At 36.5% G+C, this 22,306-nt stretch overlaps 1 protein-coding gene and 1 pseudogene across 8 annotated transcripts in view; both read left to right on the top strand.

Moving 5' to 3' along the window:
- The window catches only part of DENND4A (DENN domain containing 4A), a 112,995-nt gene that overhangs the window by 71,200 nt on the left and 19,489 nt on the right, over positions 1-22,306 (top strand). For 6 of the 8 annotated variants that reach the window (XM_020876843.2, XM_020876842.2, XM_020876847.2 and 3 more), the window contains 9 exons: positions 5,333-5,466; positions 8,045-8,180; positions 8,526-8,732; positions 8,814-8,942; positions 9,191-9,332; positions 9,729-9,860; positions 11,836-11,952; positions 12,570-12,698; positions 17,543-18,642. In XM_020876843.2, coding sequence (XP_020732502.2) covers positions 5,333-5,466; positions 8,045-8,180; positions 8,526-8,732; positions 8,814-8,942; positions 9,191-9,332; positions 9,729-9,860; positions 11,836-11,952; positions 12,570-12,698; positions 17,543-18,642 — 2,226 coding nt within the window. The remainder of the gene's footprint in view (positions 1-5,332; positions 5,467-8,044; positions 8,181-8,525; positions 8,733-8,813; positions 8,943-9,190; positions 9,333-9,728; positions 9,861-11,835; positions 11,953-12,569; positions 12,699-17,542; positions 18,643-22,306) is intronic. The other 2 variants (XM_020876846.2, XM_020876850.2) reach the window with 1 other exon arrangement.
- On the top strand, positions 18,653-22,160 carry LOC110126918 (U4/U6.U5 small nuclear ribonucleoprotein 27 kDa protein pseudogene; annotated as a pseudogene).

Below are 22,306 nucleotides of genomic sequence, written 5' to 3'. Positions count from 1 at the left end.
AGGTCATATGTATATATTGTAATTAAATTTTCTTTTATGTATGGACTTTGTTTTCCCTAAAGTTAACAATTGCTATATTTCTAATTTTGTGTGTACTATTTTCATCTCTAAGCTCTTCTATGAAGGTAAAAAAAATCTAAAATCTCAATTTTTGTAACATGTTAAATAGTCTTATCAGTTTTTTCCTTTTTTAATTCTTGCTGGAGCTTTCAGCTTTGTGTTTCAGTCTGAACTGCTTTCTAGATTGTCATCCTAGGATTTTCCTTCGCCATCATCTTGGGAATTGTATTGACCTCCCTTCAGAGTGGGATCCCCAGCTTTCTAGCTTCAGTGACTTCCTTCTTGCCTTATTTCCTTGTTATGGTGAATCACAGCTTTCAGGGTTTGGTGAGAAAGACTCCATGGGAGGTACACATTTTGATGCCCTGCCTGTCTGCAGATGTTATTATTCTCCCTTAATACTTGATTGCTAATCTGGTCAAATGTAAAACTGAAGTCATTAGCTACATTGTCTTCTGGCCTCAGATGTTATTGTTGAGAATAACATCTAGTCTGGTACTGTCTTTATTTCTGATCTTCTGTGCCTGATCTCTTTTTCTTTCTGGAAGCATTTAAGATCCCTGATGTTCTGAAATCACAAGGATATGCCTGGTGTCAGCCTTCATTTTCGTCTCTGAGTTGGACATATATAGGCCCTTTTAATCTATAACTCATGGCCTTCAAATTCTGGGGTATTTTCTTTCATATTTTTCTTTTTTATAATTTTTTTAAGGTTATTTATTTACTTGGTTGCATCAGGTCTTGGCTGCTGCACGCGGGATCTTCCTTGCCTCGCACCACATCTTTTGTTGTGGCACATGGACTGTCTAGTTGTGGTGTGCAGGCTTAGTTGCTCTGAGGCATGTGGGCTCTTAGTTCCCCACCAGGGATCGAACCCATGTCCTCTGCATTGCACAGTGGATTCTTAACCACTGAACTACCAGGGAAGTCCTGTGTTTTTTATCCTTTTTTAGATTTACTTTCCTCCAATTTCTCTGTTCTCTTTTTCCAAAATATGTATTGTTTGTGTATTGGGCCTCCTGGCCTGATCCTCTTAATTTTCTTTTTTCTTTCTTTTTTTTTTTTTTTGGTGGTTGTTTTCATCTTATTTTCTGTCGCTTTGTCATCTCTCCACTTTCCAGATTTCTTCAATTTTATCTTTTAGCCTTTATAGTATACTTTTAACCTCTGTTATCATATTTATAATTGCCCTAAGCTCCTTCTCATTCTCTGAATGCCTCTTTCTTATGTGTGTATGTGTTATAGCATCTTCTTGTTTCATGGATGTAGGCTTATTCATTTTAGTTATTTTGAAGGGTTTTTTCCCCTTTCATTGTCTCTTCTTCTGAGAACCTTTTAATATTTATTTTATTCTTTTTCAAGTTTTTGGTTTTTTGTGTGTGATCTTTAGTTGGTATTTGTTACCAAGTATGAGGCACATGGTAACCCACTCCAGTACTCTTGCCTGGAAAATCCCATGGACAGAGGAGCCTGGTCAGCTACAGTCCATGGGGTCACAAAGAGTCAGACATGACTGAGCGACTTCACATGAGGCAGAGAACTCAGTGGAGCTCTTTCTAGAAGGTGAGGCTTGGAGCTTCCTTAGGTATGAGATTGATGATCATAAAGGAACTCAACTATTTCATTAGAGTCCCTATTTGATCAGTGTCTGTAATTCTTCTAGGCTACATAGTTTCCCCAAGAGATATCTCCAGTCTTTAGCCTGGAATGCATAAGCCTGACCACAAGTATTCTCAGAGCTGAGTGGGGAAGGTAGCTAAGATTTTCCACTTATTGTGACATGTAAAGTTTTACTTATTTCACCTGTTTTATGGTATTAATCTCCTTCATCTTCCCCAGCTCTGCCTGGCATCTTCAAATGTAAGGTTTCTCTGATTGACTCAGAGAGACCCAACCCAGTTTTCTGCTGTTGGGGAGAGGTCATGGCCTAACTGTACTGGGTTGGGCAGGGGTCTAGGAGTTCTCAAATGCAGGCATTTAACTAATTCTCCTGATTCAACCCACTTGCCCTCCTGTCTTCAGGGGCATCATGCTCTTCATTCCTGACCTTTCTGGTGCACTGTAGAGCAAAATGGTTGACTTTTTGTTTTTTCTTCTCTATCCCCTCCCCAGTGCCAGACATGTGGTTTTTAGCTTTCATAGGTCTCATCAAGGTACTGTGCAGCTTCTAAAATGTTTTGAACTCAGCTCTGCTGTTGACTTCTCTCCAGTTCATTTTGCCTTCATTGTTTTTTAATCTCCTTACGCTTGTTTTGGTGAGATTTCAGGAAGGATTGAAGGTAAATGGTTGTGTTTAGTTTGTCTTGTCCAACCAGAAGCCTGCGTAACCTTTTACTCTTTTCATTTTTTTTCTTTTAATGATTTTTTTTATTTAAGGCTGTGCAGGGTCTTTATTGCTACCTGGGCTTTTCTCTAGTTGCAGCGAGCAGAGTCTGCTCTCTAGTTGCGAAGCATGGGCTTCTCATTGTGGTGGCTCCCCTTGTTACGGAGCACAGACTCTAAGGTGTGTGGGCTTTAGTAGCTGTAGCATGTGGGCTCAGGAGTCGCGGCTCCTGGGCTCTAGAGCCCAGGCTCAGTAGTTGTGGCATATGGGCTTAACTGCTCCTAGGCATGTGGGATCTTCCCAAACCAGGGAGGGAGCTCACATCTCCTGTGTTGGCAGGTGGGTTCTTTACCACTGAGCCACCAGGGAACCCTCAGGCATATTTTAGATTCTAGTGTTCCACACGCGTATCTGGTGAGAGAGGCCAGGATCAAGAGCCCTGGGACCTGGGAGTCCTCAGCCACAGTTCTGGCTCTGCTATCAAAAGCTCTGGGGCCTCGGGCAGGCACCTCAGCTTTCCTGGAGCTGTTTCCTTCCCTTAGTCGTGTCTGACTCTTTGTGACCCCATGGACTGTAGCCCGCCAGGCTCCTCGGTCCCTGGGATTTCCCAGGCAAAACTATTGGAGTGGGTTGCCATTTTCTTCTCCATACTCTTTGATTTTTAATGACTGTATATATCATCTGTGTATCATACTTTATTTACTTATTTTTTGTCACGTAGGTGACTTCCAGTTTATTGTTATTGTGTACGTATGTGTGGTCAGTCATGTCTGATTGCGACCCCATGGACTATATATAGCCTTCCAGGCTCCTTTGCCTGTGGGATTCTCCAGGCAAGAATACTGGAGTGGGTTGTCATGTCCTCCTCCAGGGGATCTTCCCAACCCAGGGATCAAACCCATGTCTCTTACGTCTCCTGCACTGGCAGGCAGGTTCTTTACCACTAGCATCACCTGGGAAGCCCAAAAACTGAAAGTGTTAGTTGCTCAGTCATGTCCCACTCTTTGCAACCTCATGGAATTCTCCAGGCAAGAATACTGGAGTGGGTTGCCATTCCCTTTCCAGGAGATCTTCCTGACCCAGGGATCAAATCCAGGTCTCCTGCATTGCAGGTGGATTATTTACCATCTGAGCTACCAGGGAAGCTTATTGCAGTCCTGCCAAAAAAAAAAAAAACAAACTTTAATACTGATAACTTTTTCTAATATTAGGTTTTTTTCTTAGAATAAGGAGAAAGGGAATTCCCTGGCAGTCCAGTGGTTGAGTCCATACTGCTGCTGCAGAGGGTACAGGTTTGATCCATGGCACAAGTCAGCGCAGCCCGAGGGGAAAAAAAGGATAAGGTGGATGTGTTTAAACATATCTTGCTTTCTAAAAAAGATTGTATAAATTTTGAGTACTAGCTGGGTTTGTGATTATCCAATTTACTATATTTATTATATCATTGCTTGTTTCACTGTATAAAAGTCTTGAAAGGCTAAAAAGAAAGGTACCTTCTTTTATAATATACTGATTAATTTTTAAATCCTTTGAGAGAATTGAAATAAGTGCTTATCCTAAAAGTAGTATGGTCTTCCTTGTTTACATTTTTATTCTGAACGTTTGTCGCTTTTGTAATTTTTATAAAGCAAGTAAAAATAATACATATTCATTATTTTAATTGGAAAACAAATAATACAAAGAAGAAAATTATTGCCAGTAATAACACCATGCAGAGGTAGCATTTTGCTAACTGTGTGTGCATCTGTGTGCGCGTGTGGGAGAGTGTGCACACACAGAAATATACCTATATAACAGTATAGGCACACTCTTTAACAAGTTAGAGTCATACTCCATGTGGCTGTGGTATGTGTGTATAGACACACATAAATATTACTTAGTAGTTTTCTTTTATTACTTTGTGAACATTTTCTCCTGTCATTAATTATAATTCTGAAACATGCCTTTAATTATTGTCTAGCTCACTATATGGATATACCATTAAAAACACTCTTTAATGCTAGAGATTACAGCAGGTAATGCTGTGAAATTATAATCAACAATTTACATAAGAAGACTCTGAATGTATCACCTCTTTTTAAGGGTTAGGAAAATGGTAAAGCTCTTTCTGTCCTGTTTTGGTCTGCTCTTCTGTAAATCCTTACCTTAAGATTTAACTTGTTAATAAGGCTTACTCTGCATTTATTCCTATTATGTGACATTAATTCTGTCTAACCTGATAAAGTTCTGTGCATTCTATTTTGTCATATGTATGACATCTGGTTTAAATTAATGTGAATGTTGTGCTATTTATGAGTTCCTTTTGGGAAGCTTAGAATCTATGAAGTTTTTATTTTTATGAATATTACCATGCCATAGAGTATCTAGAGGTAACAGACAACTAAAATGCTTTAAATATTGATGTGACTAGAACTTAACACAAATGTGCTTCTACATATCCTGGAAGAACCTAGGGAAGTTTATTTTACTTAGTCGAAATCAAAGACAGACCGAGTATTCTCAACATACACACACACACACGCATGCATGCACATTTAAATAGCATTATTTGTTAATATAATAACATTTTAAGGTTGTATTTCTTGAGTAAATTTTCACTGTTCAAAATGCAAAACAACATTAAAAAGTAATATATTGGGAAATCTGGATCCTATTCCATTCTAGTACATTCCTTTCATCTCCTCTTAGCCATATAGATAATTACTTTCTTAAAAAAGTATTTTTGAGTATTTCTTTATGTGAGTACAAGCGAAAACTAAATATGTTGTTATTTTCACTTAATTGTCTCAGAGAACTTTCTACAGTAATACATAGAGAACTTGCTCATTCTTTTTTTAAATAGCTTCTTAGTATCTAGTTGTGTAAATGGTTTATTTAACCATTCCCTTATAGATGAACAATTGTCTAGTCAAAGTATCTTTTTAATACGAATATTTTTAACTCCTTCAGGTGGATATGGACAAGAGTGGTGAAGTGCGACTTATAGAATTGGATGAATCTTTCAAAAGTGAACATACTGTTTTTGTAACACCTCCTGAGATCCCCCATCTACCCAATGGTGAAGAACCCCCTTTACAGTACAGGTATTCAAGAGGCAGAATGTTTGAGATTGAAAGAGAGAAGCAATCCATCATCTGTGACGTAGCTTTCTAAGGACTGTGGTATTTTCAAAAATCCAAACTTTACAGATCCCTAATTTTTAGGTGGTAAGCAAGCTTATCCCACATCCATTACTAAGTTTTGAGGTATAAAAAGAAAAAATATATAGTTTTGCATGATATAGACTTAGGAAGCTCTCTATATCTGCATAAGTATATGCTCTCATAAATTGTAAGTTAGGACCCACCAAAATGCAGCACATTTATTATAGAATTTTGATTTTTGTTTCTAAGATTGGTTTACTCACTTTCATCCCCTCCCCCAACACATACTGATTAATGTAACCTTGGTTTACAAAAGGATTATCAGCTATACTTCAATTTTTAAAAAAATATTGATCTAATTTAGAGTTGATATTTGTGACTTTGATTTGTATGATTTAATTTTTTTCAGGCTTTTAGTTTTTCCATGAGTTTTAAAGTCAAGGAAATTCAAAACTGTTGGAATTAGTTGTTGTTAATTTAGGAAGTTTGTTCAGACACTGCTAAGTGCTTGGTATATAGACTTGAATGATATATTGTTCTTGCCTTTAAGTCTAGTGGGAAAGAGAAAAGCTCTGAACACAGTGATAGGGTTATGATAGAGGTGGATTTATCATAGTCTGTCTATCCATCTAGATGTGTATTTTATACACACACACACACATATATATAACATTTCTTATAACTAGAGATAGTTTCTAATATACCATTAAAATGGCAGTTCCATTCAGATTTTAAATGATTTTTAAAATTTTCCATAATAATTTATTATTTTAAAGATTCTAAAACCATTTTATACCTATAATTAAATCATAGTTTGCTATTTTCATTGAAAAGAAAGTTTTCAGGACATCCTCATTTATCACTTGGATTAAATTCTTCCTTTCACAAGTGGTGTAACTGATGTTTTGAATATTGATTAATTCATAAGCTACCTGATTCCTACCCTTCATTTTTATCTATTGCTGATGTTGCTCATATAATTTTTTAAAAGTCTGCCTTTTCTCTTTTCTTTTTCTTTCTGAACAAGATCTCATTTCTTTTTTCTGTTTCATACATTATATTTCTAAGAGACATCTTTTGGTATATCATTAATATAGTTTTGTTTTTCTTTTTCTTTTTGTGGTTTTGTTTTAATTATTTAATTTAAAATTTACCTTTAAATTTAGTCCTTTAAAAAGAATACTACTTATCTTTAAAAGTTCTCATTTTTTAAAACAGTCTGTCATTTTTTTCCCTTGAGACTACTAATATGATTTTGGTGTAATCATACCCATCATTGGAAATAAATGTCTTTAATGGGCACGGTGGATCCTGTTAGTAAGAGGTAGTAATTCATATATATACTTACATAGTCTGTATAAAATGATAAGACAGTAAGTTTCCATAAGATGCACTGTGTGTCTTATTATCACACCATATACATACAATGAACTTTTTTAAGGGACATGATTTTCCTGAACTTCTTTGCTATTTTATTCCTACTTAATATTCAGTCATTACTAATAACTTCTTGTTCTATTGGGTTTGTAATAAATTTATTATAAATTTATAATAACATAAAATAGATACAGCTTATCTTTTATTATAGTTAGTTTTCTTCTTAGGTAATTAAGACTATTTATTTGCCTTTAAGAATAATCTAAAGTAGGATACGTTTGCTCCTCAGAGGCTTCTTCTATTGTTTTTAGCATTTCTTTTAGCCAGCTGCTGCTACCTTTTTTTCCATTTTTTAATATTTATTTGTTTGTGCTGGGCCCCAGCTGTAGCACGTAGTATCTTTAGTTGCAGCACGTGGGACCTTGTTCCCCAGTCAAGGGTCAAACCTGGGCCCCCTGCGTTGAGAACATGGAGTCCCAGTCACTGGACCCAGGGAAGTCCCTGCTGCTTCCTTTTAAATGCCCAGACACCTACACTAGCACGCAAATTAGGTCTACCTCCTCATAGTCACCCAGTCTAATCTTTTCTTCCTGTTCTCCAACTTCTTCAGTGAACCTGATAAATCCTTTCATAATAATGTGAGAGCTTGTCCTGGTTGACTTATATTATTTGCATTTTTTAAGAGGAAAGTTCTATAGTAATATGTTAATCCAAGCAATGATATTAACTCTCCTCTCTGAAAGAGTATTGATTTGGTGGGCCTTTTACCTATTCTCATATTATCTCATGTGTTTGCTATTTATCTGCATGAATACTCACTTGTAAAATTTGTTTGAGTTACTTTGGAGTTTAATGTCAAGTTTAGCAAAATTTAAATGTGTTTCACTTTTTTCTCTCCAAAATATATCCTTGAATATGTATTTGGCTATTACATTTTTAACTATTATTGTAAGAAAAGCATCATTAGTATGAATATTTGTTGATTATATATCACACCCTGATGGAGGAAGACTGTTAAAATAAGTTAAAATGAGTTTAGAAGTTAAAATAAGTTAAGAAGTTATTGGTCATAATTTGTTTAGCTTGTAACCAGTATGATCATATATATGTGCTTGAGTTTTTCTTTTCTTTTCAAAAACAGCTATAATGGATTTCCAGTTCTTAGGAACAGTTTATTTGAGAGACCTGAAGGATTTCTACAAACACGAAAGAGCAAATTGCCTTCAAAATCAAGTAGTCCTAGTAGCCCTTCTCCCATGTTCAGAAGAACAAAACAGGTGCTTTGATGATTTTGTATTCTTCATGTAATCACGCATTGGAACAAAAATAAATATGACACTCTTTCTCCCATATTTTGCTACCCCACATTATGCTCCCTGAAGCGTTGTGAAGAAAATGTAGAATAATCTGACTTCAACAAATTAACCAGTTCTCTTGTCCTCGAAATTTATTTTACATATTGTATAATACAGATTAAAGCAGAGGCTTGAATATTTATTAATTATAGACAGGTGTTAGGGAAACATTATAAAAGCATGTGAGTTACACTTATTCAGCCTTCAGTTAAATAAGGACATTTTAAGTTTGTAAATTTATTAATAAGATCCTGCATTTTTTCCCAGGAGATTAAATCAGCCCATAAAATTGCCAAGAGATACTCTTCCATTCCTCAGATGTGGTCTCGGTGTCTGCTGCGTCACTGTTATGGACTCTGGTTTATTTGTCTCCCAGCATATGTGAGAGTATGTCATTCAAAAGTCAGGGCTCTGAAAACAGCGTATGATGTACTTAAAAAAATGCAGTCAAAGAAGATGGATCCACCTGATGAGGTAACAGTCATCCTTATTGTTTTATTCAAGGTTCATGCACAGAGATTTCGCTTCTGTGCTCTCAAAACGTCTGTGTTGCAGGTGTGCTACCGCATCCTTATGCAGCTCTGTGGTCAGTATGATCAGCCAGTGCTTGCTGTTCGAGTGCTTTTTGAAATGCAGAAAGCTGGTATTGACCCAAACGCCATTACTTATGGCTATTATAACAAGGTAATTACTTTGACTTAAATATAACTTTTGTCATTTTACAACCTTAGTTTAATGGCAGAAATAAATGATGCAGGGTTTTGTAGCATTTATTTTAGAGTATCTAAAATACATTTTGTAAATTGAAAATAATATTTTTTGTTCTATTTTGGGTTGTACAGTGTGTTTATTCTTTAGATTAACTCTAGAGCTAATGAATGTTCTTTTATAAGAATTATTTCGCTAATTATTTTATTTTGTTGAATGAATAGGCTGTTTTGGAAAGTACTTGGCCTTCAAGGAGTCGTAGTGGCTGTTTTCTTTGGACAAAAGTGAGAAATGTTGTTTTAGGAGTAGCACAATTCAAAAGAGCTTTAAAGAAGCATGCAAATTTATCACAAACAGCTCTCTCAGGTAATTACAGGTTTTTAAGGGATGTATATGTTGTACTTTTTCTTTAAAATTAATTGACTACACATTATAATCTACACTATTTGGAAATTTTAAATGTTTCAAAATATTGAATGTTTTCTAGTTTTCATTGTCATTAAGCAAATTCTAATATTATTCTTCCCATTTGAAAAGCACCAAATTTTACTTTTTTTCTTGTAACTATTATCAACCTTCGGTGGTCTTGTTTTAGTGTTCATTAATAATTCATGATAGGCTCCTTCGTTATAGTTGTATCTTGCTAATTATGTGACAGTCTTCATGATCAGTATTAGTAGATTATTAGCTTGAACAGCAAACTAATATGTATTTTTAGTTATCTCCCTGAGTAGTAAAATGCTGTCAAATTGTGTTCTTAAGCAGATGGCAGTGACCTGGACGCTGTTAGTCATGGCAGCATGGATAGCGGTCACGGGACGCACACTGTGGAGCAGGCACCTTTCAATGCGGGTGTAATCAAAGTGTACGCTTCTGATGACAGATCTAGCACAGGTCTGTGTGTGCTTGTGTGTACATTTATTGCAATACATGTTAAGGACTAAGTTTGCTAACCTGTCTTTTTTAGATTTTAATTTTCAGTGGTGTATTTGTCTTTTTAAATTTTATATGGTAGGCATTTGATAATATATTTAATAACTATGCAATTTTATGCATTCTCTACTTGAGTCAAAATGAAAGGTTAAGAGAGTTTATTCGAGTTTTTAGTCCATGATAATCCAATTAACTCTGAAAAGCACAGAGGTGTCTTTAGCATATCACTTTCTTAGGATAAGTTCTTTGTATTAGGAGCATGGTATGAGAGGTTTTTTTTATGTTATTAGGGTTTGAAAGAAAGAAACTTAGATCCCTAATCTGAGTTAATAGTAACATATCAGCATCAGTTTCCAAGATTTAACAGTGTTCCATGTTTCATGCAAGATATTATCATTGGGAGAAACTAGATAAAGGGTACAGAGGAACTCTTCCTACTGTATTATTTTTGCAACTTCTTATGAGTTTTCATACACATTAAAAATCACAATAAAAAATTTAAACATATTTAAAACTTAGAGCATCCTAGCACTGAAGATAGCATAAGATTTGTATATAAGCTTTCTGTAAGTATTATGAAAACTGACACACATTAAAAATAAATTATTTGAATAATTCTACCCTTTTGTACATTATAAAAATTAGACATGATTTTTGAATATAGTATAAAAGCTACATATTAATGAGCAGAAACTTTAAGCTTAAAAATCCAAGCATTAATAATAAAATATGAAGACTTATGGCTCTGCAAATTTTAACATTATTTTGGTCTCTCTTTACGTGTACTTTTGAGAGTAATAAATATAAGCTGTGTACATTGAAATGTCATTTTCATAGTTCTTCCTTAGCTGGTTTTGTTTCTTGTTCATGCAGTTGTGAATTTAATCAGAGTTGTAGTAGTCATCCTCAGGCATTATGTCTTAAAAATGAAAAAATCTGTCTTAACTAATGGCCTTTAAAAAGGATATCTGCAGTGAAGAACCTAATAAAACCTTGAATTTTATCAAGTTTATCTTTACATTTTTTAATTTTTTGTTTCTTTGGAAATAGAGCTGAAACTTTGATTAGAAAAAAATACAAACTCAAAATTATAAAATTATTAAGGTAAACACCTAATGATAATACAGTTTAAGTAGTTCTTTGCAAGTTTATAAAATCATTTTATGTGTAATCTCTCATATAACAGCCTTTTATATTATACATCTGGGAACTTGAGATTCAAAGAGAAAGGTTAAATGGTTTACTTAAAATCATGTCTCCTAAGATCGAGAACTAGGATTCAAAACCTTATGTTTTGATGCCAGTCTAGTGAAAACAATTTGCTGAAAATTATAGAGTACCCCTTTAGTAGAACAGTGTATTAGAAGTTTTCTTATACTGATGCAACATTTGCTTAATAAATTTAACACTAGATTTTTTTCTCATTCCCATGTATTTGCATTCATGTGCAATTCAATAATTATTCAGTGGAATTTTCAGAGAAACTAATTACGTATCAACAAATTTAAACAGGCCCATTTTTTGGTAAGATCTTTTAGACATTTGGCTTCAGTGATCTGTGTGTGGGTGTTCTGTTAAGAGTTCCCTACAGATTTTTCTTCTCCACTGCTTAGTTGGATCTCAGACCCAGAAAGGTCATGGACCTGAATAAAGAATGTTTGGTTTGTCTGTGTCTTTTGGAGCCCAGATAGTACTGTAAACACACATAGTTACTTTTGACTACAATGTGGAGACAAAAATAAATGTGATCATTTTGTGATCATTCCTTTCTTACGTTAATAGAGATGGGGAAGAGCTAACAAAATAATGCTTTCATTTGGAAGTTATCCAGAAAAATTTCTATGAGTAAACCTAAATACCAACGTGTATCTTCTAATCCAGTTTCTCTTATTAAAGAATTTTATGATAAACAACATAGGGTTTTTTCTTTTTCCAGGTGGCCAGTCTGACCTTGGATATAATTCGTTATCTAAGGATGAAGTTAGAAGAGGGGATACATCCACTGAAGACATTCAAGAAGAAAAAGATAAGAAAGGGAGTGATTCTAGTTCCTGTAGGTTCTAAGTTGATATGGTATAAAATTGTGAGATTACATTAATAGAAAATTCAAGTCACTTTAAGTGTCAAAGTACTAATTTTGTTTTTTACTTTCCCATGGAAACTCCTCTTTCCTCACATTATAAGCCCTCTCCACCACCTAATATTCCAGTATACAAATACCTTATATGTGAAGTATGTGGTCTCAGTGGCAAAACACTCTCCAAGCAAATACTATACTTATAGTAGAAATACATATTTCTTCAAGCGGTGGCTTTTTCCTGGGGTTTAATAATATTTTTACTTAATGCTTTTATTAATGGTCTATGATTTATATTTTTCCCACTTAACTCTCCCCATCAAAGCAGTGTTTCATAACTAAAGAATAAATATAAAAGGTATGCATTGTATGCGTGGACCTCATGCATGACCAGTATTTAGCTGTTTGATACACACCTTGACGACTCAAATGACATCACTTATTTCTGACTGACAAATAGATACAGAGGTGTTCAATATTTTCTTATTACTTTTTTTTAGGTGGAACTATTTAGAACTAAAAGCCACTTCTCTTTATGGCTCCATTGATATGTATAGATAACATCTAAACAAATTGCATTTTAATCTTTACAGTGTCAGAGTGTGAGAGTGCAAAGGGAAGTGCTGATTGTCTTCCTAAGCTCAGTTATCAGAGTTCCTCCAGTATAGTTCGCCTCAATGGTACAAATAACAGTGCTGATAAAATATCAGGAGAAAGCACAGGTAAGTTGAATAGTATACTCCTGTTACATGCAGAATAACTTGTATCTGTATTTCTAGTGACTTATGTTTTTAAAGTCTTAATTCTCCAGGGTTTTTTTGTTTTTGTTTTTATATTTGTGCCGCCTCTCAATGGTATAGTTTAGTAGTTTAAATTCTGTATTTTATAATACAGTTTGCTCAAGCCTTATTATAACAAGGTAAGGGGACATACTTACAAGCCATGAACCATCTTTTGAGTTTGGAATGTGGGAAGTTTTGGGGAGGGGAAATGGGAAGCAAGTAAGATGATCAGTTCTGAGGGTACTAATACACCTCACCAGTTTTTAAATGAGTTCCTTAGTCTTCGATTTATTCCTGGTTTTCAGAGGCAAAAGGATAGTTCTTCAGACAGTTTAGATAACAATACGTAATATTTTTTCTTTCCAAAGCACTTCATATATAGTATTTTATATTTATTGTTATAGCAGTGCTTATATTAGTGAGAGAGGAAATACTAGCACTCTTTCAAAGATGAGAAAACTCAGGCATGGTCAGACTGTTGGCATGTCACATAAGTTATCAGTTAGTTAATGGAAAAATCATTTTAGGATCCTGGATAATATTTGGTCTCACAAACTTTGTGAGGGAACTAAACAGACCTAAGATTCTGTTTCTAGTGTTTCAGTCTGATTTCCTAATTACTTTATTTTTGTATCAGCTCAATTCTGCATCATTTTAACTTAAACAATTATTGAAGGACCTGTGCTGTGAAGGCCGAAATAGCTCTGTCATGGCCCTGCTGCCGTGATGTTTGCTTTTCTACAGCATAGGTAGATATGCCTCTCGTTCGGGGGTCAGCAAACTGGCCCATGGGCCAGACTGAGCCTGCAGCCTGGTTTTTGTACAGGTCCACAAGCAAAGAATGGTTTTTCACACTTTTAAATGGTAGAAAACCAAGAAGAATATTATCGATTTTGTGACACATGAAAATTAAATGAATCGCTGTTCAGCATTCATGAACAAAGGCTGGTTGGCGCACCGCTGCCTCCCTGGGCTCTGTCTTGTCTGTGGCTCTCAGCAGGGCTGAGTTGCCAGAGACTGTATGGCCTGCGGAGGGTAAAATGTTCCCTGTCTGGCCCTTGACAGAAAAGGTGTGCAGACCCCTGCTGCAGCTAGCTGAGGAAAAATGTGTTAAGTGATCTGTAACTGTCTTCACATTTCTTTGTTAGATAATTGCCATAACTTGAAGATTAAAAATTGTTTCATTGGTATCATATAATTGCTTCTAGCCATTTAGTTCTTCCTCTTCACTGTCTAATTATGACTCTTAATAACTGGCCTTTGTTAATCTGGCTTTCTTGTTCTTTTATTCCTTTCTGTTCATGCTTGTGGTTTTCTTAGATCTATTTTTATGAACTTTCTATTTTCACATGATTGTCAACAGTCCTGTGTTTCTGACATTCTGTCAGAGTCATCAGCATCTGACTCAGCATATGGCTTTTAATTTTGCCCTCTGTGCTGAACAAGTCACTTTTTCAAAGCCTGTGATAGGTTTCCTAGGTGTGAACGGAAGTTGTTAGTTTATCCTTAAGATTTTTGACTTGAAAACTTTACTATTTGTTAAGTACTTTGGGTTTATCATTCCTACCAAAGACTGTATGTGGGATTTATAGGAATAATTAACCTTTCTGTATCTTTTTTCTTGTATACCAGTACTCCTAGGATTCAAAACACCTTTCAAGTTTATGTTTTGCAGTACAATATGTATATATTTTATTTATATCATTACATAAATAAATGACAGCTTCCAAAAGATATGAGAATGGAATAACCAAAGACATGTTTTACTGTTTTGATAGTTAAAAGCATCACCCTATAGTTAGTTACTTCATGATTATCTTGGGAATTTTAACATTTTAAAAAATAATTTTCTTTATTTTTGGCTACGCTAGGTCATCGTTGCTGGGCGGGTTTTTCTCCAGTCGCGGCGTGCAGGCTCCTCACTGCAGTCGCTTCTCCTGTTGCAGAGCACAGGCTCTGGTGCACGCGGACTTCAGTAGTTACGGCCCCTGGGGTCTAGAACACAGGCTTAGTAGTTGCGGCACCTAGGCTTAGTTGCTCCGCAGTGTGTGAAATCTTTCAGGACAGGGATCAAACCCAAGTCTCCTCCATTGGTAGGCAGCTTCTTTACCACTGAGCCACCAGGGAAGCTCAGGAATTTTAACATTTTGATAAATGTATATTGAATTACTGAAAGTTCAAGCACAAAACAATTTACTCTGAAGTGAAACATACTCTAAACTTGAAAAGATACTTTGAAATATGTTTTTAGGCCTAATTCTGCCTTAAGTATGTCTTAGCTTTTTATCTTTAGCTACTACATTTAGCTATAACATGTCATATTGTAATATATTATGCTGTGTTACATTCTGGGTTGGTCTGTTGGCTGCAGTTGTTTCCCAGAAGACAGTATTTATTCAGCAATATTGTTTTTCCACACCTATTATCTGCTACCATATGCCAGGTGCTACCTAGGATATAGTAAAGAATAAAAAATAAACATGGTCCCTGACTTCATAGAGAAACACATGGGAGGGATGAGAAAACATTAATCAAATAATCAAGTAAATGTGAAAACAGCCTGATATTAAGTACTGTCAAGAAGGGTGAGAGCATGTAATAGAGAGGCTAACCTGGATTTAGGAGACATTGATCAAGAAAGCTTCCTTGATAATATGGTTTTTGAGCTTACATCTGAAGAATGAATAGAAAATAAATGAGGATGTGGACTTTCCAGGTGACTTACTGGTAAAGAATCTGCCTACTGACGCAGGAGACACAGGAGACACAAGTTCATTTCCTGGGTTGGGAAGATGCCCTGGAGGAGGAAATGGCAACCCATTCTAGTATTCTTGCCTGGATGATCTCGTAAACAGAGGAGTCTGGTGGGCTAGCGTCCATGGGGTCACAAAGAGTTGGCCACAACTGAGCAACTGAGCACACAGGAGTTCTGAAGGAGAAATTGAAAGGGAGAATTCCAGGCAATGGGAAGCAACGTGTCAAGACTGTGTAGTAGGAAGGGATTACAGCTGCTCACAGATCTAAAGAAGGGCAACCCCTGGGCTAGAGCAGCATCCAGCCTAGTCTGGTGGAATTTAGCATGTATGTCAACTTAGAATCAGATAAACTATTCTGTAAATGGCCAAGCAGTAAATACTTTTGCTTTACAGGCCACATGCAGTCTCTATTGCCTGTTCTGTTTGTTTAATTTATTGCTGTTTTTGACTGTGCTGGGTCTTTGTTGAAGTGCACTGACTCTTCATTGCTGTGCACGAACTTCCTCTCGTGGCAAGTGGGGGTTACGCTCTCGTCGCAGTGTGTAGGCTTCTTGCGGTGGTGGCTTCTCTTGTTGCAGAGTGCAGGCTCCAGGGCACGTGAGCTGCAGCAGTTTCAGCACACGGGCTCAGTAGCTGCCGCTCCAGGCTCTAGAGCACAGGCTCAGTAGTTGTAGCACACACACTTACTTGCTCTGTGGCATATGGGACCTTTGCAGACCAAGAATCAAACCTGTGTCCCATGCATTGGCAGGTGGATTCTTAATCACTGCATCACAGGGAAACCCAATTGCCTGTTCTTTATGTGTGTGATGTGTACAACTCTTAAAATGTTAATACCATTTGAGACTATAAAAACAGTCCACAGACAGGAGTTGGCTCAGTGGTAGTTTGCCGACCCCTGGTATAATTGGATAACCAGCTTTATTTGTCTTTAGGCCATTTGCATAGTTCTTACTTTGTGAAGGAACCCTTGTTCATCTATTTAAATGCAATCCTCGAGTTTTATCTTTGGCTTATAAGATTCCTCCAGGTCTTTGATAATACATAACCTGTCCAGTGGAAAGTTTTCTTATTAATGCTATTAATATATGCTTATTAAACAATATTAGTTTGTAGACTTTTAAGGTCTCTAGTAGTCCCTTTTATCTCCTATCCTGTTACCTGAATGCATCATATGACAGGAAAAAAGGCACAGTTTTAGTAATTGCCAGGTAACAGAGAGCTAATTCTGTTGGATAAAACATGTAAAAAGAGTAGTTGACAGTACTATACCTAGACTAATGCTTTAGGAGACTCCCACATAATAAGGACAATTAAAGTGATCAAAAGTCTTGATTTCTGCTTCTGGTTAAAAGCAGTGAACAGTGTTTCCAAATAGAAGGTTGCTGTTCACATTCAAGTATTATAAACTTGAATCAATATGTAAAGAAAAAGTAAAATTATTTAGCCACATCTGTGATCATGAGAATTTAGAGTTTTAAAAATCAGTTTTATTTATAAAGCTCACATAGCTGTCTTTGGTTTGGCTTCGTGTTTTTGGTTTTATTTTTCCTTTTATAGGCAGAAGACTCAGAACCTTCAAGTTACCTAGCACAACCACAATTGTATAACCGTTTTTATTTAATCAGTTTGGTGAAATGGACATAAATTCATTAGTATTGTTGTTATTATAAATATACCAAGAGTAAATATCAGTCTTATAAATTTTTAAAAGTAGTGCATCCTTATATCTCAGAGCGTACCCTTCATATTTGATTTGAATCCCAGTTCTATCACTTAAGGGCTAGGTAACTTTGGGCTAGGTAATTAATCTCTCTGAGTATAAGCTTTTTCTCCACCCATAAGGATGTTAGAATGATTATGGTAGATAATGTAAATAAAGTGCCTTAGTATAGCATCTGTGAAATAGCAGGTACTTGATAAATTCTTGCTGTTATCATTTTTATTATTGGTATCTTAAATATTTAAGACAACTTATATTTGCATATTTCATTTTTCATGGCTAAAAGCACTTTTCTTGTTTTTTAGAAAGCACATCTGAGCCGCTCTTAATATCGTCTTTTGAGGATACAAATGAAACAGGAAACATTCAAAGTAGATGCTTCAGGAAAAGACATAAAAGTGACAATGAGCCTAATTTGCAGCAGCAAATGTCCTGGGCAAATAGAAACCGTAATCTTAGTGGAGGAGTGCTAATGGGACTTATGCTCAACAGAATGAACCAGGAAGCAAACCCTGGAGATATGGTTGAAAAATTAGGAGCTGATGCAAAAATTCTTTCAAATGTAATCTCAAAACGCACAAGACCAAATAGTCTTAATATTGGGAAGCCATCTTTAAGATCAAAGAGAGACAGTATAGAAAAGGAATCGAGTGACGATGATATACCTTTTGATGGTTCTAATTGTTTGGCAGATAAAGTGGATTCTCCTGTTATTTTTGACTTAGAGGACTTAGACAATGAAACAGATAGTTCAAAAGCGCGGTTCATTGTTCCACAAAATCCCAGGAGTCGTCAGCGCCTGAACAGCAGCTTTTCAATGAAACCTTTTGAAAAAACTGATGTTGCCACAGGATTTGATCCCCTCTCACTTTTGGTTGCTGAGACTGAACAGCAGCAAAAAGAGGAGGAGGAAGAGGAGGAGGATGATAACAAAAGTGTTTCAACACCGTCTGCTAGGCGGGATTTAGCTGAAGAAATTGAGATGTATATGAACAACATGAGCAGTCCTTTGACAAGTCGAACACCAAGCATTGATTTACAACGGGCCTGTGATGATAAAGTCACCACTAAGAAAAGTCCAACATTGGTCAAGGCATGCAGAAGATCTAGCCTGCCTCCTAATTCTCCCAGACCAGTGAGACTTACCAAATCTAAAAGTTACTCAAAAAATGAGGACAGGCCAAGGGATAGACTCTGGTCTTCTCCAGCCTTCTCACCTACTTGTCCATTTAGGGAAGAATCTCAAGATGCATTAACCCATTCATCACCTTCATTTAATTTAGATACATTGCTAGTACCTAAACTAGATGTTCTAAGAAACAGTATGTTCACAGCTGGAAAAGGAGTTGCAGAGAAAGCAAGCAAATGGTATTCCAGATTCACCATGTACACCACATCATCGAAGGTAGGTTTATTAGTATTTTCTATGTTTCCTTTTACCCTCCTCTACCACCAAAAGTCCCTTACTTGCAAAGATGTGTTTTTACTATTCTCCTAAAATACAGCTTTACAAAAAGGACTCTTGAGATATATAAGATTTGTAAGTATCACAATTTGAACTTGAATAATAACTTCAAAAGGAAAAAATTCACCAACTAAGGTTATATTTGTAGTTCAGTTTTGAAAGAAAGTGATTTGTAGCTGGAGTAAAAATGCTTACTGAGCTTCATTATTTATTGCCTTCAAAAATTACCAGCTAGGCATAGGATTTTTCTTCCTGGTTAGAATGTAGTACCTTGTGATACACCCGCATACCTCCCAGAGCAAAAAGCTAGATGAAATATAGAAGTGAAGTGAAAGTCACATCTGACTCTTTGCGACCCCATGGACTATGCAGTCTATAGAATTCTCCAGGCCAGAATATTGGAGTGGGTACCCTTAAGTACTTGCTTAAAGTCATCAGAGAACTGCTAAAACAACTAGAAAATAGACGGGCAAGATTCTAGAGAGGAGAATCTCAGAGATGAGCTGAAGTACTATAGCTACTTTTTCCATGAGGGTGTTTGCTTATTCTGAGTACAGAGTAAAAGGTTGCAAATTCAGGCTTTGTCTTATCAGAGGACTTTGGAGAGGTGAGGGGGCCAGCAGGACTTTGGGGATCTTGTGGAACTGAAGAGACAAAAGTATTTGTCCCTTTGACAAATTTGAGAGTCCTCAGATGCACAAGTTTTTTTTCTTTCAAGACATTTTCCAAATAATGCATGAAACAGGAGTATGAAAAGGTAAGCAATAAAAAAAAGTTCTCAGCAATTTTATGGTGCTGGGAATACAGTAATTTAACTGCTGAGAGCTTAGGGGAGTGGGGGCAGGGAGTCTTTGGTACGCACACCAGGCTCTTGGATCAAACTCTTGCAGAGCTATGCCTTAGGAACATGAGCAAACAAAGGTAGACTGCACTTGACCAAAGCTGCAACCTGTGCTGGACTCAGCTCAGTCTGTGATTAGATCAAACCAATCAGTCTTTGCTTTAACAGAAGAAAGTGTGTTCTTTCCAGAGGAACAGAACATTAACTGGAGTTACAGTTTTTTCTATGTAGTTTTTTATATTCTGTTATTCAATTAAAAATAGCTATACTAACAGACTTCCCTGGTGGTCCAGTGGTTCTGCCTTCCAATGTAGGGGACATGGGTTCAATTCCTGGTTGAGAAACTAAGGTCCCCCATGCCACAGAGCAACTAAGCCTGTGTGCTGCAAGTAGAGAGCCTACATACTCTAGATCCTGCGCTACACAGCAAGAGAAGCCCACGCGCCATAATGAAGACCCAGTGCAGCCAAAAGAAAATACACAGCTCTACTGAGAGACAAGGACCATAACTGAAAACAGGAAAAACAGATGGTGGAGGAAATAGACCTTCAGGTGATCTAAATATTTGAATTAGCTAGGTACTTGGAAGTAATTGCAATATGTCCAAGAAAATAGAGGAAAGGGTTTAAAAAAAAAAAGCTAGAAGGATGGGAAATTTCCCCAAATAATTACCTATTGAAAAGAACCAGTGTAAATTCTAGAAGTGAAAAAGATGTGAAATTAAAAATACAGTTGTTGGATTTAACAGCAGACAAAACACAGAAGAAAAATTAGTTGAACTTGATGGGAGTTAGTAGAAAATATCCACACAGAAGTATAGACAGAAAAAAAAAAAAGGGAAAATACTGGAAAGAATATGTGGTTTAGTGGAACTGCCTAACATTGATGTAATTGAGTTCCAGAAGAAAGAACGGGGTAGAAAGAAAATTTTAAAAGCTAATTGCTGCGAATTTTCCAAAAGTGATTAAAGATGTCAACTCACATATTTAGAAGATATATGAATGTCAGGCAGAATAAGTGCAAAAAAAAAAAGACCCATAGGCATCTAATGTTAGACGAAAATGAAATACAAAGAAAACCTTAAAAGGAGCCAAAGAAAAGAGATATATTACCTTCAAAAGAGCAACAATATGTTTCCGGGGCGACTTGTACTGAAGGAGGATTCCAAATGGGTTGTGGCCGCAGTCGCTCCCCACAGAGAGAGCTTAGGCGGTCCCGGTCCACATCCCGGGAAAGAGAACACAGGCGCCGAGAAAGGTCCCCTCCAGGAGCGAGATTGGAGAAGCTGCTCTCGATCCCTGCACAGAAAGTGTTCCAGGTCCCCAAGGCAACATAGATCCACATCTCCTTCCCGTTCTCAGCTGAAAGAAAGAAGAGATGAGAAGAAAGAAACAAAGAGCAAAGAACATCGGATAACTGAGGAAGACAGGGCAAAACAGAGAAAGGAACAGAAATGGTGAGTTAAGGGGAGTTGCCCCCTTTGACTCCACAAAAGGGAAAAGGTGATGGCTCTGTAAATGCCTCTACCATAAATGTGTCTCAGAAGAGAAAGTATAAGCAGTGCATGAAAGGAAAAGGTGGATTCAGCAGAGCTTGGATTTCATTGCATGAGAACTGAAGTGTTGAAGCATGACCTTTTCTCCCTCATCTTGATCAGAACAGTGGATTTTGTATTTAATATGCATCAAAAACAGGATCATAGTCCTTCCTCCTTGTAAAGTAAGAAAATTTTATTTATGATGTGTGTCGTTCACTTACCCTGCCCCGCCCCCGCAAAAAAGTTAAATATTACAGTTTTTTCCTTTGGGAAATATCATTTAGGGCAGTCATCAACCCCATTTTTTTATCCTTATTTCTATGGAAACTCTATATTTTTTTTCTTGGATGCTCTTTGTGACTTTTAAAAACACATAAAAGTAATTTGGAAGTAAGTTTCTCAAATAAAGCATTAATTTCTTTAAAAAAAAAAGCAACAATAAGAAAACTGACAGTTGTCTTCGGAATAGAAAGTGATGTCAAAAGATGCTGGAAAGACATCTGATCAGAGTACTGAAAGAAAATGCTGCCAATGTGTTTTTCTGTACCCAGCAAAAATATTCTTTAAAAATTTGGGTGATATCTCCAAAGAAGACATACAGGCTAACAAAATGCTCAACATCACTCATCATCAGAGAAATGCAAATCAAAATGACAGTGAGGTACCATCTCATGCCAGTCCTGGACATTGAAGCAACCTAGATGTCCATCGGCAGGCGAATGAATAAGAAAGCTTAGTGCATATACACAATGGAATATTACTCAGCTGTTAAAAAGAATGCGTTTGAATTAGTTCTAATAAGGTGGATGAAACTGGACCCTATTATACAGAGTGAAGTCAGAAAGAAAAACACCAATACAGTATATTAACGCATATATATAGAATTTAGAAAGATGGTAACGATGACCCTATATGCGAGACAGCAAAAGAGACACAGATGTAAAGAACAGACTTTTGGACTCTGTGGGAGAAGGCGAGGGTGGGATGATTTGAGAGAATAGCATTGAAACATGTATATTATCATATGTGAAATAGATCGCCAGTCCAGGTTCGATGCATGAGACAGGGTGCTCAGGGCTGATGCAGTGGGATGACCCTGAGGGATGGGATGGGAAGGGAGGTGGGAGGGGGGTTCAGGATGGGGAACATGTGTACACCCATGGCTGATTCATGTCAGTGTATGGCAAAAACCACCACAATGTTGTAAAGTAATTAGCCTCCAATTA

The sequence above is a fragment of the Odocoileus virginianus genome, chromosome 6 (genome assembly GCF_023699985.2).
Source record: "Odocoileus virginianus isolate 20LAN1187 ecotype Illinois chromosome 6, Ovbor_1.2, whole genome shotgun sequence".
Lineage (NCBI taxonomy): Eukaryota > Metazoa > Chordata > Mammalia > Artiodactyla > Cervidae > Odocoileus > Odocoileus virginianus.
The sequence above is the reverse complement of the archived record's forward strand: the minus strand, read 5'-3'. Positions and strand labels throughout refer to the sequence as shown.